This window comes from Mastigoproctus giganteus, chromosome 2, assembly GCF_048544385.1.
Source record: "Mastigoproctus giganteus isolate SK-2022 chromosome 2, ASM4854438v1, whole genome shotgun sequence".
In the NCBI taxonomy this organism is placed as follows: domain Eukaryota; kingdom Metazoa; phylum Arthropoda; class Arachnida; order Uropygi; family Thelyphonidae; genus Mastigoproctus; species Mastigoproctus giganteus.
In genome coordinates this window covers 239,283,973-239,304,039 of record NC_143576.1, presented here as the reverse complement: position 1 = coordinate 239,304,039, position 20,067 = coordinate 239,283,973, and the positions used below count along the sequence as shown (strand labels likewise).

Sequence of the window (20,067 nt, the reverse complement as noted above, 5' to 3'; positions counted from 1 at the left end):
TGACATGTTATTGATTGGTGAGAGTGGATAGCTGAGGCATAAGAGCTTTTTGGCACGATTAATTTAATTTGTTTTCTAGCTTCTTGAAATGAGACTTTATTTTCAGTCTCGTATTTTTGAATTTTCTTCCCTAGCTTCCAGAGATCACATTCTTTAGAGTATGCTGGATGGTTGCCCCTGCAATTAGGACACGGCAGAGTTTGTGCCTTGCATTCTGAGTATGAGTTGTAGAGCCACAGTTCAGACATGTTGAAACGCCACGGTATGCTGTCTGGGAGTGACCAAATTTCTGGCATTTGTAGCATCTTAGGGGATTTGGGATAAAGGGTGGAACACAACAATTTAAGTAACCTGCTTTGACTGAAGCTAGTAGATTCGGTGTATTGAATGTTAGAATTATGTTGCGTGTTGGAACTAAGGTACCATCTTTTCGTATCGTGATTCTTTTTGCTTGTGTTACATTTTGTTCCTTCAGTTCCTGGACTATTTCTTCTTCAGAAACATTCAACAGATTCCACTCAGTGATCACTCTCTTTGACGAATTCATGGTGTTATGTGGAGTGACTTGAATTGGAATTCCACTTAAAGAGAGTGATTAGTGAGTCTTAATAATTGTTTGGAGTGTCTTGGGAGAAAAGTCTCTATTAGTAAGTCTCTGGATTGGAGACGTTTCACCATTTTTGGTGATGCTGCTGCATGTTCCAGGCATCATTGAATGATGAAAGGGGAAAGATTACTAACAGGTTGTGCCAATAGAGAATGGATAATCAGGAAGGCTGGTGATTCCTGTCTGACAGCATCTTTTTTCATTCTCTTCGAGGTAGAGAAGTCATGATCCGTTTCGTGGTTTTCACATTGAGCGCCCTTGGGCTCTAGATGAGGAAATTCACTGGTTTCCATTTTTGCTCCTTTTAGCCCCGAGTGTTGTTTTATCCCCCAGATTACTGGCCTCACCATGTGGAGGCAGGAGCGGTGCCACCAGTGACCAAGCGATAAGAAGTTAGTGGTTAGTGCAGTGGTTTTCAACCTTTTTTTTTAATAGCGGCACCCCTAAGTAATTTATTTTATTTTGCGGCGCCCCTACTCAATCTACTCAATTTTCTGCCTGTTAGATCCGATTGTCTCTCTCCCTCTCTCTCTCTCTCTCTCTCTCTCTCTCTCTCTCTCTCTATATATATATATATATATATATATATATATATATATATATAATATTAAAAAATACATATGTTATATGATATTTATTACAATAATATAATTATAAAAATTACATTTCATAATACAAATTATACATATACACAGTATATAATAATTTTATTCTTTATATAGAGGTACTAAGTAAACATCAATTATAGATCACCACAAAATTAAAAAGATATTGTACACCGTTTTATAATAAAATACACATATTGATTAAAAAAATAATAAGTTTAAGTAACTTAAACCCAAATTACGTGGCACCCCTGGAACATTGTTGCGGCACTCCGGTTGAAAACCACTGGGTTAGTGGTTTTACCCAAGTTAGTTACATATATACAAAAGAAAGGTGATTTTCCTTTCTTGTAGGAGGCTTCCTCCTTTATTTAAAAAGAGCCAGAAAATAAATAACTTTGAAAGTAAAAGACTTTAGAAATTTTGACCACTTCTTTATAGAAAATATGCTTTGAAAATCGCTAGATCACTTGCTCGGGGCCGCTAATGATGTAAGCTTGATCAGCCAATTATATCTCTGCGTGCATTGAATCATTTTAGCCAGCAGCGTTGCAATGATGCACCAAATTAAAACGAATGCAGTAACTCGTTGCATCATCAAAGCTTCGTCAGGTGTTTTTCCAATGTCATAATTTCATAAATTGATATGTGATTGTACATTTTTGCTGTTTTCAAGTGATTTAATAGTTTTTGCTGCAATTTAAAGGTAGGAAATCAAAGAATATACTTCTGTTTATGTATATTGAGAGTTGCAATTTTGTAAATTGAATAGAAATTATGAAAATTATTAGTTTTTTTTTTTTCAGGTGGGACAACTTTCAAGTTGGGGTTAAAAGTAGGTTTAAAAATGGCTGGAACAAGTCATTAAATACAATTTAATTAACAATGAATTTTAATAAGATTCATATTATTTTTGATTAATTGATAATACTATAATAAGCTAACAGATTCCTAATTCAGTGCTTCGTATTATGCTATCTAGTTTTACTTTATACCTTATGCTATCAGTTCGAGATATATATACGTTAAGCTATTTCTTATCGACTACAATATGGTGGCTAGTTCAACAATATTGGCGCCAACACTGGGAGTCATAACTTCCAAAAATCGCTGGCTAAATTCAAAATAAGAAGCTAACGAATGCTACTAAACCTATTTAATATCTGTGTAAAACACAACGTACTATGTTAATTAACGAAGAATACGGTAAAAATTTAAAAATAGTTATCCCTTTATAGCAGCCAAAAATCCACCAACTTGTCTCTTCTGCGACCCTAGTGCCAATTTTCATTCACTTTTGGCTCACTTTATATTTTCATAAGAACAATGAAAGTTATTATTAATTAGGCTTCCACTAATGCTCTAATAGTAATGCCTTGTTAAGTCAAAATTAAACAGAGAATAGAATATCAGTTTACTAATGTAGCATGCAGTGAATAATAATTAAAGATCGAATAACTAATTTTTTTCGCAAAAAAAAACTTAAATTTTACAATTTCATATAGAGAAATACCACAGATAAACAAAACAAAAAAAAAAAAAAAACAATTGACACACAAACTTACTGCAACCTCTCCCTCTTCTTCCAACCACCTACACATATCTTCCAAGGCATCCATAGCACACTTGCTAGTAATCAACAAAAAATTAAATAAGCATATGAATGAATTATTGTATAGCCACAAAAATGTTTGAGAAATACTAAATGTTAAAATAAAAAAAATTTCATCATAATTCACAAGATATAGCAGAAAATTTTTTCAATTTTCTAGCTAAATTACATCGCTGCATTTTTCCAAAACAGAAGGCAAATTTTCAACTATGATATTTAAATTCAACTTTTGTAAATACTACTGTTTTCATAAATATTTATTCTCACCACTGCCTTTCACACCTCAACATTTAATTTAAATAATATCTTTTGATATTTAAATGTTTGTTTCATGATTGTTTTAAAACTGAAACGAAAATGGCACTTTATTTTGAAGGCACAACATGCAAATAATAAAAAAATATATTTGAATCCTAAACAAACTCATAGATCTTATGAGTTATAGCTTTTCAATGTGTGTTCTGCATGTGATTTCACACGCACAGTTAGTAATCAAAAGTTAGTAAGATTGATGCTGTCTAGCAGTTGTAATTTTATGCTTAAGTTCCTCTAATGCAACTGGCACAAATGGAATGCATAAGGACAAATCATAAAGTAAGGTTCCCTATTTTATTCCTAACTAATAAGCTATCATTCTTCTTCTTATTTTGATGCCATCTCCTTATTGGAGGTTGGTGATCATCATGCTGTATCTCTCTCTGTCTTGGGGAAGATGAAAAAGATCCTTAGCTGATCTGCCAGTCCAGTTGCAGATGTTTTCCAGCCATGAAAGTTTCCTTCTAACCATTCCTCTCTTTCCCTTTATTTTCCCCCTCTATTATTACTTGGAGCAGTTTATATTTCTTATTTCTAAAGATGTGTCTCAAGTAGGCAGTTTTCCTTCCCTTCACTAAACTCAATAATTCATGTTTCCTTCCTGCTATTTTCAGACTTCAATGTTGGTGATTTTGTCTAACCAAGATATTTTTAGCATGCATCTGTAGATCCACATTTCAAAGGCCTCTATGTTTTTTACTGCTAGATGTTTTAAGATTCTGAGTTTCAATTCTGTATAATAGTAAGGACCACACATAGAATCTAATGAATTTCAGTCTGATTGACAGATCTAGAGCTTTGTTACACAGCATTGTTCTGTATTTTGTAAAGGCATTTCTCACAACTTCTATTCTTGCCTTTATTTCTGCTTCCAGATCTACATCAGCATTTAGGTAACTACCAAGGTATTTAAAGGCTACCATAGGAGCTGCAACTCACAGATATATCTTCAGGTGATCCTGTGTTCTTTTGTATACCGACAGTGTTACTTATACTTGAAAAATGGCCATTACGCTGAACATGTGAACAAAGGAAGAGATGTTAGCAGTAATTTATTTTCTGTGAGCAAAACACATTGCAGCAATAGAAATCTATTGGGAGCTCATGGTTGTGTATGGCATCAGAGTCATGTAAAGAAGTGGTATTATGTTTGTAAATGATCAAACAAATGTGCTGAATAAAATGGAGAGTGGAGACCATCTCTGTTCATCATAGCATGTCAATGATATCAATACACACAAGCTAGCAAACAGACATGGCAAAGCACAGTTGGAACAGACTAACATTTTATATAGAATTATATGGAATACTGTGCATGGGTATCTGCTACTGCATCTCCTGTATCAGATGAGCACACAGTAAAATCCCATAAATACCATTTTAATGAAAATTTCACTAAATGTATGAGGGAGAGTCATAAAGTAAGGTTTCCTATTTTATTGCTGTATAATAAACTATCGTAGGTGCTGCAACCCACAGATACATTTGTATCTGATCGCCATTTGCAGTGCTGCATCCAGAGCATTTGCACTGGGGAGATAGAATGTAAACTTTGGGAGTACATGCACCAGGGGGGAAGAATGTAAACTTTGGGGGGTACATGTAGTATATGTGTATATTTTTTATTATTATTTAATATTTACAACATATGTATATGTTACAAACAAATCTGTATATTTATGAATGTTGTAATAAGAGAAAACAAAAGGAAATATTTATTATTTAACATCTAAATACTAATAGTCAGTTCACAAAATCCATATTACTTGCAATAATCACAGTTTAATAATATTAAAATCACCGATTAAAATTAGCAAAAAAAAAAATTATAAAAATTATAATCAAACGTGCAAGTACTGTGTTGTAATAATCTTATTCTTCTTTGCTTTTGCTTTGCGTGTGTGTCAATCACTTCATTTATTAATTTTTCCGATAAATAATTTGGGCCCTCTAAGCTTATCTTCATGCAACCTTGCAATATTACAAGTACAGATGCATTATATTAAAAAGGTTATAAAATATATTGTTTATAGGCTGTGATCAAACTGTCCTGTTTGTGGTATACAAAGGAAGAATTAGCCACAAGTAGACTCTTGCTGTGAAAAAAAAAAACAAATAAAGGGAATGTGAAAACCATAAAGCAAAACTGCCGAAGATTGGATTACTGACTGCAGTAGACTCCTCCCTCAGCCTGGACATTGTGTAGTCCTGCCACTGAAAGCCACGGGACACTATAATTACAATAGCATCTGTCGGGAACCAATTCAGGTGAACCTATTCGCGGCCTGTGATCTTGTTCACGATATACAAACAAAGAATTAGTCACAAGTAGATTGTTTGTGTGAAACACTATCAAAAGATGGTTTGTGTGAAAATAAAGGGAACTTGAAAACCATAAAACGAAAATGTGGACACTTGAAATAGAGGCTTTTAGTTACAATTTATGCAGCCAGAAATATTGCCCATTTAGTTATTTTGAAATTTTTGTGTCTTTTGAATTTTAGTGATTTATTTTCATCTTGTACCGCCTTACGAGTACCACACTTAGTTGATGTGATTTTTCGTGTTGTGTTTATTTGACATAAATTTATTGAATTCGAGATTTAAAAAATAAAAATTACAATTTTTCACCGGGGGGGGGGAGCAGCAGTGCGTAGTACACGCTTCTTGATTAGACCAGGGTTCGAGCCTGTCACCACCAAATACAGAGGATGCGGAAAAGTCAGGGAATGACCACCGCATATGCCGGAGCAATATGGCCTTAGTTGCTAATGCTCCTAAAAACCAAATAACAACAACAACATGGCAGAGAAGAAAAATGCATGGGATACATACAAATTAACACGTGATCCAGAAGCCTATGATAGATACAAGTTGATCTGTAACCAAGTTACAAAGGAGGTTAGGCAGGCGAAGACAGATTACGAGATATGTTTGGCAAGGGATGCAAAGAAAAACAGCAAAGAGTTCTTTACTTATGTAAACTCTAAAAGGAAGCGGATGAATCAGATTGGTCCACTGGATATCGATGGGTCAACTGTTGATGATCCTGCTCAGGTAGCTAACAAACTAAATGAATATTTTGCATCGACATTCACACATGAGGAGTTATTCAGCGAGGGAAATGCCAGGAGTGTATTCAACTCTGGTAGTAAGCTAGAGAATCTTGTAATCTCTAAGAGTAAAGTAGAGGAGAAATTGTTGAAGATAAACACAAGAAAGGCACCTGGGGTGGATGGGATCTATCCAGTTTTATTAAAGGAGGCAGCAAAGGAAGTAAGTAAACCCTTAGCCATAATTATGAGAGCTTCCTTGGACTCAGGGGAGGTACCCACAGACTGGAGATGTGCAAATGTGACCCCAATTCACAAAGGAGGATCAAAGGCTGACACAAGTAATTATAGACCTGTGAGTTTAACTTCTGTTCCCGGAAAATTAATGGAGACACTGGTTAAAGAAGCACTGCAGGATCATCTAGACAACACTTCAGTTATAGCTCGGACACAGCATGGTTTTGTTAAGGGGAAGTCTTGCCTGACCAATTTGATTGGATACTATGATTCAGTCACAAAAGAACTGGATGCAGGGAATAACTTTGATATTATATACTTGGATCTTAGAAAGTCTTTTAATACTGTTGCACATGGAAGACTGCTGCACAAATTGGAGCAGTGTGGCATTGGAGGCAAATTGCTCCTATGGATAAAGGGGTGGTTGAGGGGGAGAAGACAGAGTGGTAATCAATGGACACTGCTCATCGTGGACTAATGTTATTAGTGGAGTCCCTCAGGGTTCAGTATTGGGTCCATTATTGTTTTCTGTATTTATAAATGATATTGATGATGGTATATCAAGCTTAATGTCCAAGTTTGCAGACGATACGAAGGTTGGCAGGGTTGTCAAGGACACTACTGACATTATGCTGCTGCAACAGGATCTGGAAAGGTTGAGCAGATGGGCTGAGAGGTGGCAAATGAAGTTTAACATTGACAAATGTAAAGTACTACATATGAGAAACAGCAACCCCAGAGCAATGTATCAACTCTGTGGTACTACACTGACAGTCGTAGAGAATGAAAAGGACCTGGGGGTGGTTGTGCAGGCAGATATGAAGTTCTCTGAGCAGTGCAGACAGGCTGCAAGAGTAGCTCATGGTTTATTGTCAATGATATATAGGAATTTTTCTAGCAGGGATAAGGAGGTGATTATTCCCTTGTATAAGGCAATTGTCAGGCCACACCTAGAGTACTGTATACAGGCCTGGAGGCCTCATTTCAAGAAGGATGTAGAGCTGCTGGAACGAGTACAGAGAAGGGCAACAAGAGTAGTGAATGGAACAAAGGGGTGCTCTTACGAAGAAAGGCTTAAGTTTTGCAAATTACAGTGTCTGGAGGCTAGGCACCAGCGAGGTGATCTGATAGAGGTGTATAAAGCCTTGAATGGTTTGAGCATGCTCAATGCTGATGGGATTCTCCCTCTTGCTCAGAATAATCACCTGAGAGGGCATAAATTCAAATTGAGGAAAGACAGATGTAGGATAGACGTGCGGAAATTTGCCTTTAGCCAGCGGGTGGTTGGTTAGTGGAACAGACTTCCATCCCTTGTCGTGGAAGTTGATAGCCTAAACAAGTTTAAGGCCCAGCTGGACAGGTATTTCGAACGAACAGAGGGGTGAAGTGGAAGTGGTTATTTTATTTTTTTATATATTTATTTATTTTTTATTTTATTTATTTTTTTTTTGGCTGATGCTGCATAAGCTTGCTTTCTTGCATCAAATGCCTCTACTAATGCTAAAGCTAAAGTTGTTAGCTTAAACAGATTCAAGGCAGAACTAGACAAACATTTGGATCAGGTGGATGGGTGAAATGAGAAGGGTGTGTGTGTGTCTGTTTTTTTTTTTTTTTTTAGCTGATGCTATATAATCTTGCTTTCTTGCATCAAGTGCCCTTGCTAATAATGCTAAGCGATGTGAGATATTTTCTCTTTTTTTTTTTCTTTTTTTTTTTTTGGCTATTGCTTTATAAGCTTGCTTCCATGCATCATACGGCACTAATAATAATAAATTTAAATATTGTCTACACATCCATATATACAGCCAGGCCTCGCATAATGCGAGTTCGTTTAATGCGTTTTTCAGTTACAACTATTTGAAAAAAATTATACCACTTTTCACTTTACACAATGCAAATTTCCAGTTAACTCCATCTTCTTTTTTTTTTTTATGTGATAGTTGAAAAAGATTTGAATCGCACATTAAGCTTGCCATGCATCGGACGGGCAATAAACAAACGTTTGCCCGCTGCCTGCCTCAGTGTGTTCCATCAACCATCGGAAGATGTGTTATTTGTTTGTCTCCCACTAATGTCAATGCAGACTTGCATTTAAAAATTCTAACTTTTAAATGCATTTAAATTTAATTAAATATAAATTTTTAGATAACAGTAAAAGAACTAGATGAAATCTTCTGTATCGCAGAGAACTTCAAACAAAAAGTTTGAAGTTTTCTGCGATATTTATTTCGCCAGGGCCCAGAGAAGATTGTTGTCGGCTATCGGAAATTGATTGATGAAAAGAGAAAGTCAACACTGTTCAAATATTTCTGCAACAGTCATTTCTTCATTGTGTATTTTATGTCAGAGGTTCCCAAACCCTCTCAGTTCACGGCACCTTTACTGTCTCAGTAATTTTTTCACTGCACACCTAGACCAAAAGAAATACCTAATAGTTCCATTTATTAAGTAGTTAGGTACAAACAACTTAATAAGAAATGTTGAAACTGTGAACTATCTCGAGCTAGTAATTCGCGCGGTGTCCGACAGATGTCGAGTATCACTGTTTCCCTCGAAATTTTAAAATATTTCACGCCACACAGTTTGGGAACTGCTGTTTTATGCAATAAACAATTAATTCCATAATTATTTTCATTATCTTTTACATTATATACAGTTAAAAAGTTATTTAAAAGGTATTTTTAAAATTCTTTATGGACATTCCAGAAGGTTAAGGACCAGTTATAATTTTTCCTATTGATTATTATATTCGATTTACACATTTCCGTTTTGCGCGATGCACTCGCGGTACGAATTAATTGCAGCCAGCCTGTACATTATCTCTTTCTATTTTATTTTTTTCTGTGCAATAGTAACCAAGTGAGGCATGGTTTCAATAATACAAGCTAATAACAGCTCAGGAGGCTTGATAGTTGCTGAGAACCATGATAAAATATTGTGCAAGAAATACACCTCAGGTAAGGCCACAGGTGGACACAACAAACAATGATGCAATAGCATTGTGCTATCAACTCAAATATCTGTTCTCTGTTTCACTTTCTAAATTATTACAACAAATAATTAACTATATAATATCGGTGTAGATATTATATAGTTAATTATTATTATATAGGTAATTAACTATATAATATCGGTGTAGATACACCATAGTTTACCCATAAATTTGAACTATGCATGTAGCGTAAAAGGCATCGTTTTAATTGTATCTCATTGTATCACACCATAGTTTACCCAAATTTATGGGTAAACTATGGTGTATCTACACCGATATTACATAGTTAATTACCTAAACCCATAAGAAATTATGCTTTGTGCATTTCGTCTTCTAATACATAGAGAGCTATGTATTAGAAGAGCTATTATAATGCTGGTATGAAATATCTGTATAAATGAGGGTCTCTATAGCTGGACCTAGCTGATTGTTTATAAAGTTGACAGACCGATCAAGCTGTTTGACATTAACTGATGAGGCGCCTCCGTAGCCAGGTGGGAAGGAGCAGCAGTGCGTAGCACACGCTTCTTGATTAGACCGGGGTTCAAGCCCGTCACCACCAAATACTGAGGATGCGGAAAGGTCAGGAAATGACCACCGCATATCCCGGAGCAATATGGCTTTAGTTGCTAATGCTCCTAAAAACCAAATAACCAAACCAAAATTAACTGATGAAAAACAGAGAAATATCATTATTATTTTCCATATAAAGGAACCTATGAGGAGACCTGATTAAAGTGTTTAAAGTTTTAAATGGACAACTAAATGCTGATGATATCCTTACTCTTTCTTGGACAACACATACACAAGGGAGAAAATTTTAATCGGAAAAAGATGGCTGCAGAATAGATGTGCAAATATTTGCTTTCAGCAAGAGAGTACTTGATTGTTGAACTATTTGTTTGTTTGTTTGTGATAACATTTTTACCAGCACTTCAGAAATTATGGCTATAGTGTGGCACGCATATGGCAGAATGGATTGTTGGAACAAATTCCATCTGGTGTTGTGGAAGTGGGTAGTTTAAACAAATTTCAGGATGGATTAGCATTAGCATTAGCATTAGTAGAGGCATTTGATGCAAGAAAGCAAGCTTATGCAGCATCAGCCAAAAAAAAAAAAAAAAACCCACTTCCACTTCACCCCTCTGTTCGTTCAAAATACCTGTCCAGCTGAGCCTTAAACTTATTTAGGCTATCAACCTCCACCACAAGGGATGGCAGTCTGTTCCACCAACCAACCACCCGCTGGCTAAAGGCAAATTTCCGCACGTCTATCCTACATCTGTCTTTCCTCAATTTGAATTTATGCCCTCTCAGGTGATTTTTCTGAGCTAGAGGAAGAATCCCATCAGCATTGAGCATGCTTAAACCATTCAAGGCTTTATACACCTCTATCAGATCACCTCGCTGGTGCCTAGTCTCCAGACACTGTAATTTGCAAAACTTAAGCCTTTCTTCGTAAGAGCACCCCTTTGTTCCATTCACTAATCTTGTTGCTCTTCTCTGTACTCGTTCCAGCAGCTCTACACCCTTCTTGAAATGAGGCCTCCAGACCTGTATACAGTACTCTAGGTGTGGCCTGACCATTGCCTAATACAATGGAATAATCACCTCCTTATCCCTGCTGGAAAAATTCCTGTATATCATTGACAATACTCCATGAGCTACTCTTGCAGCCCGTCTGCACTGCTCAGAGAACTTCATATCTGCCTGCACAATCACCCCCAAGTCCCTTTCATTCTCTACCACTGTCAGTGTAGTACCACAAAGTTGATACGTTGCTCTGGGGTTGCTGTTTCCCATGTGTAGTACTTTACATTTGTCAATGTTAAACTTCATTTGCCACCTCTCAGCACATCTGCTCAACCTTTCCAGATCCTGTTGCAGCAGCATAGTGTCAGTAGTGTCCTTGACAACCCTGCCAACCTTTGTATCATCTGCAAACTTCGACATTAAGCTTGATATACCATAATCAATATCATTTATAAATACAGAAAACAATAATGGACCCAACACTGAGCCCTGAGGAACTCAGGGCTCAGTGTTGGGTCCAATGCAAAATATTCATTTAGTTTGTTAGCTACCTGAGCAGGATCATCAACAGTTGACCCATCAATATCAAGTGGACCAATCTGATTCATCCCCTTCCTTCTAGAGTTTACATAAGTAAAGAACTCTTTGCTGTTTTTCTTTGCATCCCTTGCCAAGGATTTCTCGTAATCTGCCTTCGCCTGCCTGACCTCCTTTGTAACTTGGTTGCATATCAACTTGTATCTATCATAGGCTTCTGTGTCATGTGTTAATTTGTAAGTATCCCATGCATTTTTCTTCTCTGCCATATGCCTCATTAGTTCATCTGACATCCATTTTGGCCTAAACCTTGAACAATATTTCTTAGTTGGTATGTAAAGCCTAGTAGCTTCCAAGATAAGTTCTTTGAATGCTTCCCATTTTGAATTTGCTGTTGGTAACATCATCAGTTGGTCCCACTGTATAGAATTTAAATACTGTCTCAGTCCATCGTAGTCGCCTTTACGGAAGCAATAACCCTTCCCTTTACCCCTAATGGTAGTTACCTCTTTCAGTAAATCCCACTTCAGCACACTGTGATCACTGCCACCTAGTGGTTCATTTATCTGCAGATTCTTAATGCATGAAGAATCACTGCTGATAATCAAATCAAGAGTATTACTCCCTCTAGTTGCCTCCTGAACATGCTGATGTAGAAAACAATCATCCAATAAATCCACAAAAGCCCTGCTAGTGTGTGAGTAACCAGACCCCAAATTCCAGTCAATATCTGGGAAATTAAAATCTCCCATTATAAGACTCTCTGATTTACTGGCCCACTCTATTTCCCTGTACAGTTCCTTATTATACTCATCAGAGTCATTAGGCCTATAGTACACTCCTACTCTCAATTTTGATCTCCCAATGCTTATGTCACACCAAACTGACTCAACACTGCACTGTCCAGCGATGTCGACTGGCTTCACTTCCTTGGTTTTTATGTGTTTCTTAACTAATAGCATAACCCCTCCCCCCTTCCTATCCTGTCTATCCTTTCTGTAGACGTTGTACTCCCCAAATTGCAGTTCTGCATCCCTTATATCTGTGTGACACCATGTCTCTGATATCCCAACAATATCTGCCTTTGATGTTTTGAGCAATACCTCAAATTCATCAAATTTATTTACTAAACTCCTAGCATTGGTGTACACGCAAGTATACCTGCACCTGTTTCTATTCTTAGCTACCCTAACACAACCCATGTGTTTATTTGTACCGCAATGGCTCCCAGCAGTCTCTGAAATACCATGCATCTTGTTTTCAGGCTTCTGCTCATTCTAATAGAAGCAGTGCAAGAATCTCTTTCACCTCTGCCAGTGGCTACTGTCAATCTATTGGTCTTTGTCTCCCCCCAAGCTAGCAGTTTTCCGACCCACCTAACACTGCCTCGATAGCATCAGCAAATATTCTTGCACCCTTTCTATTTAAGTGTATCCCATCCCTGTAGAAGCAATCTCTCCTGTTAACAAGTACAGTCCAGGCTGAAAAAAATTCTACCCCTTGAGCCTTGCACAATCTTTCCAGGGCCGAATTGATCGACAAGGCTCTCATCATATACTCCCTCCTATCGTGTCTGGGCAGAATTGCAGACACTTTCAAATTCAACCCTAATTCTCGGCTTTTGTTCAACAGTGACCTGTACTTGTTAAGTAATTCTGCCGGTCTCCTACTCTTAATATTATTAGTTGCCAACGTGTACAACTATATCTCCTTTTGTGCCCTTAAAAGATGATATTCGCTCTACAACGTTAGATAAATTATTAGAGGAGAGATGGAAAATGATGTGGGTAGGTTTTTTTTTTTTTTTACAGACATTGTATAAGCTTGCTCCTGGCATCATTTTTCACTACTAATAATACTTAATACAAAATATGGCCACTACAGGAATACCTCGCATAGCGCAGTTTTGAACAGCGTGGATTTCGCTATAGCATGGTTTACAAATTGAAAAAAAATTAACTGCGTTAGGCACCAATACATTTCATATGTATGTATGTATTATGCCAGCACGTAGGCCAATGTGTTATGGATTCAAGGCCATGCTGACTGTTGTCGCAACTCACATTATATACGGACTCTGCTTGCATTCATACATTAGTAAACACTAGATTCTGAGCGGTGAGGTCGTTAACTGTACGTAAGCCATACAAATATATTTCAAATATTTTTTATTAAAGATTATTTTTTAAAAACGTTACGTCTTTATATGCAAATATGAGTGGAAAGAAGAAATGTAATGGCGCTGAGTGTTCTTCTAGATCCAAACATCGAACGAGGTATGAAAGTAAGGCAGGCAGGCGTTACAAAATGACATTTGATGTTATAAAGAGATGTATGCAGATAAAAAGAATAAAAAAACTGTGCAAACTAAGCTGATCAGCTATTTCAATACAACAAAATAAAAATACAGTACTTCACTTATATTCTTTTGGTATGTACATACTGCAATAAAAATCATTTGTACTGTATTTACTAGTATTTTTCATTTTTATCATTTTAGTTTCTTTTTTTGAAAGAACTTTGTGTGCATCAATTTATAGTAAACAAACACCCACATATTTTTGCAACTCGACCCATATAATCAAATTGTCGGAACGCATTACATTAAAATACATACTAATAATACCTAGATCAGCACGGTTTCGCGTAGTGTGGTATATTGAATTAACTGCATTATGCGAGGTATTCCTGTATTTGCCTTTTGTTCTCAATAGAAAACAGCTTCCTGTAAGGCTGACTTTTGCTGTAACAATTGACAAACATCAGGAGCAAATGTTTGATCACATTGGTCTTCATATAGATCGGAAGAAGCTGATCCTCAATGTCAGGTATATGTGGCTCTGCCTCAATGAAGAAATATGGCTAACACCAAAACTCACACTACAGGTGCCAATATTATCACAAAGACCAATGGAATTTGCAATACTCTGTATAAAGAAGTATTTGACAATATATCCACAGGATAATAATTAGGTTAACATATTCTTATACTTTTTAAATTTATCTCTTAAATATTATTCAATTAAAAAAAGTAAAGTAAAGTGCAGCCATTATCAACCCACTGCAGGATGGAAGCCTCCTCAACAATTCATGTTGAGGGAAATGGACCATAATCTGCCACGCTGGTCCAGTGCGGGTTGGCAAATCGACCGTATTCAGCAGTCAGGGGCTTGAACCCCGGTCTACTCAAAGAGCGTGTGCTACTGCACTCCCGCTCCTGCCCACTCGGCTACGGAGGCCGTCTTCCTTACCAAATGCAAAAAATTCACTGAAAAATCATTCCTTGAGATTCAAAATACATTCATATTTTTAATGCTTTACAGAGATGGCATGGGACAAGCAGAATCCCAGCACACTATACTTTACTTTATATTGCTTATATTCCCTATTAGATGCGTGAATTACTACTGATATAAGTAGTGAGAAGAGATTTCTTATGCTATTATTAAATAAATAATCATTCAGAATGTACACAAATAATAATTAAGAATGTGCTTTACAGCACAGATGAGGCCAAATTGGGATACTCATTAATAAAATAACTTATTTTTAATAATTAAACATTTCCATGATATTACCGATGCATGCGATGAATCAGAATGGCATTCTAATGTGCTATAGACTATAACGAGACTTTCAGCAATAAGAATAATATCACAGCAGAGATTATGATACTCAACCAGTGTGTGGATCCTCACACACTGGTTGAGCATCATAATCTAACAACCTATATGCAATATACAGGTATATGGTAGTTGGGGGGGGAAGGCAGTTTAGAGTCTGATTCACTTTCCATTAATTAATTTAATGGAACACAAAATTAATGGAATTTTGCAAATTTTAACTTTTCATTAATATCAATTTACATCAAAATAAAAATGAATTTAAAATAGTTTAAGAACTTTTATAGGCATTACATTAACAGCAAACAATTTTACATCACATACCTTCTAAGTGCCATTGCCTCTTTATTACGTGGATTAAAAAATTCATGATTTCTATAGTCCTGAGTTGCCTGTCTTCGATATTCTCCAACATTGAAAACTATCATGAAAATTATAATGAATTTTGCAGTTATTAATATCCATTATATTAATTCTAATTACTGCATTATTTTTCATTTTTATTTTCATAACAATAAAACACACTATCTTAATTTTAAATAACTTTTCAAAATCATAATTATCAAAAATCATAATTTCAAAATTATGATTTTAAATTCAAACATTTAAAGTAGAAAAGAACAGAAATATCAAACACTGGCTAAAAATCTTTAATGGACATTTCTTTAAATCAGTTTCACTAAAGTATAGAATAAATTGGCTAGAAGGTAATTTCAAATTGCATTTTTTTCTACTGACAAAACTAGCAAGCTCACAAAGGAGTTGCATAATTTTTTATTTATAAGATAAAGGATATATTTCTTCTCCATTATTAAAAGTTTAATACAAGATTCTTTTCAATCTACAATACAATGCATTCTATAATTTTTATAACAATGAAAATGTAACTACCATAATTTTATTACAATAATAAATGTGATTATCTGTAAGCTGTATGGATTTTACAGGTCAGTTTTCCAGAAGAAACCATCACCTTATCACAACTACTTTCAACATTCACTGAAAAACAACTCAATACTATGAAAATATTTCTCCCAGTTCTTATTCTTCTCCCACTTCTACCTCCTGTCATTCTCTTCCACCTCTCCAAAGATTCAAAATGCTGCTGCTTTCAACTATATCACTAGTCTTTCCACTTCTAACACAACTATCAATATACCTCGTCTGCAGCTCAAAAGATTCAGAAGGATCATAGCACATAATACTGTCTCTAAGGGCATCACCATATACATAGCATCCAGCCTTTTAGCTGTCAGTCTCTTTAGCATGCTCCCTATTCCAGTTCTTGCTTTAATCTTGTTGCCCTTCATTCACTTTAGATAAACGAGCACCAAGTAACCTTGTTATGACCTCATCTCTGTTTCATATCCACTACAGCCAGAATGCATCACATTGTTGTTGTTGTTGTGGTATTTTCTGGTGCAAGAGCTACTTAGGTCATATTGCTCCGCCCAAATTAATTGAGTCACCTATGATAACTACAGGGGGAGCAGTTAAAAACGGTCATATATTTGAATTTGTTTTAAATAGAGAAAGAATTCAGAGACATTTGCTTCTTTACCTATGATACTATTGAGAAACAGAGGTTGTTGTAGATCTAAAATGATACTGAAAGATGTTCATCAGGCATTGTTGAACAAGCTACATTCAAGAAGTATATGTTTTACTGTAAGTGGTTGCAAGTGCATCATGAAGCATCTCATTGAGGAAGTGGACCTACATGTCACCTGCAGAACATTTAAATTATTTTGCTTCTATATTTTCATTGCATCCAAATTTTATTTTAACTTGGACAGATCTAAGATCTGTAGAAATATAGAAGCTGACTGACCTTCTCACTGCCACTGGCAACAGCATTAAAAATCTACTTTATACAGCTATTATTTCAATTAGGTACAGATCTAATATTTATTATTTCAATTAGATACAGATTTAATTTAGCTATTATTTCAATTAGGTACAGATCTAATATTTCTACAGATCTAAGCTCTGTAGAAATATAGAAGCTGACCAACCTTCTCACTGTCACTGGCAACAGCAATAAAAAGCTACTTTATACAACTCTTATTTCAATTAGGTGTGGAGAAAGATTTGCAAAGGCAGATATTTTAGATGACACCACAGGTCTCAGTGGGCAGTCTGGTTTATGAAGTTTCAATATTCTGATTCTTTGAAATGTTGAAATCAAGCTCCTCATTATTTTTTAAAATTCCAAATCACAAGTATCTCATTCTGCTTTTAGTTTAGGAAAAGAGTTATGAGTTGTTTGGTTTTTAGGAGCCTTAGCAACTAAGGCCATATTGCTCCGGGGATATGCGGTGGTCATTCCCTGACCTTTCCACATCCTCCGTATTTGGTGGTCATGGGCTCGAACCCCGGTCTAATCAAGAAGCGTGTGATACGCACTGCTGCTCCTGCCCTTAAGAAAAGAAAACTGACTGCCAAGCATATATATATTGCCTGCAAATATGTGCTTTAGTGTATCATAGTAATCAGAAGTATTTAAGATTAACTTATTCCCTTCATCAGTCTTTTGTATTACGAGACATCTTTAATTTTGCTCAGTTCTTTCATTTTAACAAGAAAACTAAATAACATGGCCAACTGAAGAACTAGGTAAGTGACCCACTAGATATGAATGACATAACTACTCAGTAGCGTAGCTACCCTTTTTGGGGCCCGGTGGCAAAGAACATGTTTGGGCCCCTAATTAATTAATGAAAATTGCAAAAAGAGGAGACAGCCAAAGACGCCGGGCCCCTAAAGGGGCCGGAGGCAATTGCCTTGCTTGCCTAAATGGTAGCTACGCCACTGTAACTACTGATGATCCTGTTCAGGTTACTGACAAATTATATACATATTTTGCATCTACATTCATACACAAAGAATGTTTTTTAGGAATGGGACTACCAGAAGTATACCAAGTTATAACTGGGAGCTAAATGATTTTGTGATAACTGAGGGGCAAGTGGAAGACAAATTTTTGAAGCTAGAAGTAAACAAGGCACCTGAGCCTGAAGGGGTCTATCCACTAGTCTTAAAAGAAGTAAGCACACCACTTTGGCCAGAACTATGAGGTCAGCCTTGGATTCAGGAAAGATTTCTATAGACAGGAGGTTTGCAAATGTCTGTCTGATTCATAAAGTGGGATAAAAGGGCTAAGGAAGTAATTACCTTGACTCCTGTTCCAGTGAAAATAATAGTCAGACATTAAAGAAGTACAGCAGGAACATCTTGACAGGAACACAGTTATACAACAATCACATATGGATTTCTTAATGTGAGATCTTGTCTGATCCATCTGATTAGCTACTATAATCTAGTTTCTTTTTCACTACAGATGTGGTAAAAAAGGAACTAAGATGCATAAAATAATTTTGACATCATATACTTAATTTCCAGTGAAGCTTTTGATCCTTTCCCCTCATAAAAGACTGCTATACAAATTGAAGCAGTTTGGCATTAGGTGCAAGTTATACTATGGGTGAAGTGATAGCTAAATGGCAGACAACAAGAGAGGTTGGTTATAAATGGGCACTGTTCCTCTTGGGCTAATGTTATCAGTGGAGTCTCTCAGGGTTCTGCTGAACCCCCTTACTGTTTTCTATATTTATTAACAATACTGATGAAAGCATATCAAGCTTATAGTCTAGGTCTGCAGATAATGCAAAGGGTGTCAGGGTGATTCAGCTCATGGGTTTTTGTCAATGATATACAGGAACTTTCTCAGCAGAGACAAGAAGGTGATTATCCCATTATATAAGACAATGTGAGGCCACATCATGAGTACTGCATACGTGTCTAGAAGCCTCATTTTCAGAAGGATGTGGACCCCTTGGAATGGGTATGCAGAGAACAGCAACAAAATTAATCAAGGATACAAAGAAGTACTCTTACCATGAAAGACTCCAGTTCTGCAAATTGCTGTGCTTGGAAACTAACCACCTGCGAGGAGACAAGACTGAAGTGCTTAAGGCTTTAAATGGATTAAATAAACTAAATGATGATAGCATTCTTACTCTTTCTCAGATATCACCTATAAGGTGGAACATAAATTGGGTTTTTTTTTGGTTTTTTTGCTAATGTTATATAAGCTGGCTTCCTTGCATTATTTTCCACTACTACTACTACTACATGTTTGACATAGATGCTATTTGCATGTGAGACTTCAACTTATTTTGTATTTCTACAATGCAACCTTTCACAGGATACTTCTTAACCCTAACTGGATAATTTCCAATACAGAAAAGTATTACCTCATGTAATCTGTTTGGTAGACAAATTTGCTATTAAGGGAGAGGACATATTTTATGACCACTGATACTTTATATGCAAGTAAGCAAATCCGATTTTTAGGAACATACACACGCATAAGTGCCTATTGTCTTTACTATGTCCATCTAACCACATGTAATAACTCTATCCCCAGTGGAGACATTTTCATGTAATTTTATATTAGGCTCTTTATAAAAGAAGCACTGACTATCACGTTTGTTGTCTTATGCTGATTTGAAAAATAAATGAGCAATGTGGCAGGTACAAAAAATAAAATGTTCTTCATTCATGCATAGAAGTCATTGCTGTTTGAGCTCAATTTTTTATTATTAGTTTAATAAATATAAATCATGAATTATTACTATTCACTTATTATATTAATCAGAGCAGAAATGTGAAGTACTGTATGTAGTAGTAGTAGTGGAATGTGATGCAAGAAAGCAAGCATATGAGCTTATGCATCATCAGCCAAAAAAAAAAAATTACAAAACAATCCCCTCTAAATATTTGTTCAGTTCCTCCTTAAATTTATTTAACCTATCAACTTCCACAACGACAGATGGAGTTTTGTTCCAGCAATTACCCACCCACTGGCTAAAGGCAAACTTCCGCACATCTATTCTACATCTGTCCTTCCTCAATTTCAATTTATGCCCACTTAGGTTCATAATCTGAACA

At 36.0% G+C, this 20,067-nt stretch overlaps 1 protein-coding gene across 1 annotated transcript in view; it reads right to left on the bottom strand.

Moving 5' to 3' along the window:
* LOC150090289 (6-phosphofructo-2-kinase/fructose-2,6-bisphosphatase-like) overlaps positions 1–20,067 on the bottom strand; it is a 260,154-nt gene that overhangs the window by 201,884 nt on the left and 38,203 nt on the right. The window contains exons 3-4 of the mRNA XM_090369065.1: positions 15,439–15,535; positions 2,778–2,841 (exon numbers count right to left, since the gene is read on the bottom strand). Coding sequence (XP_090225191.1) covers positions 2,778–2,841; positions 15,439–15,535 — 161 coding nt within the window. The remainder of the gene's footprint in view (positions 1–2,777; positions 2,842–15,438; positions 15,536–20,067) is intronic.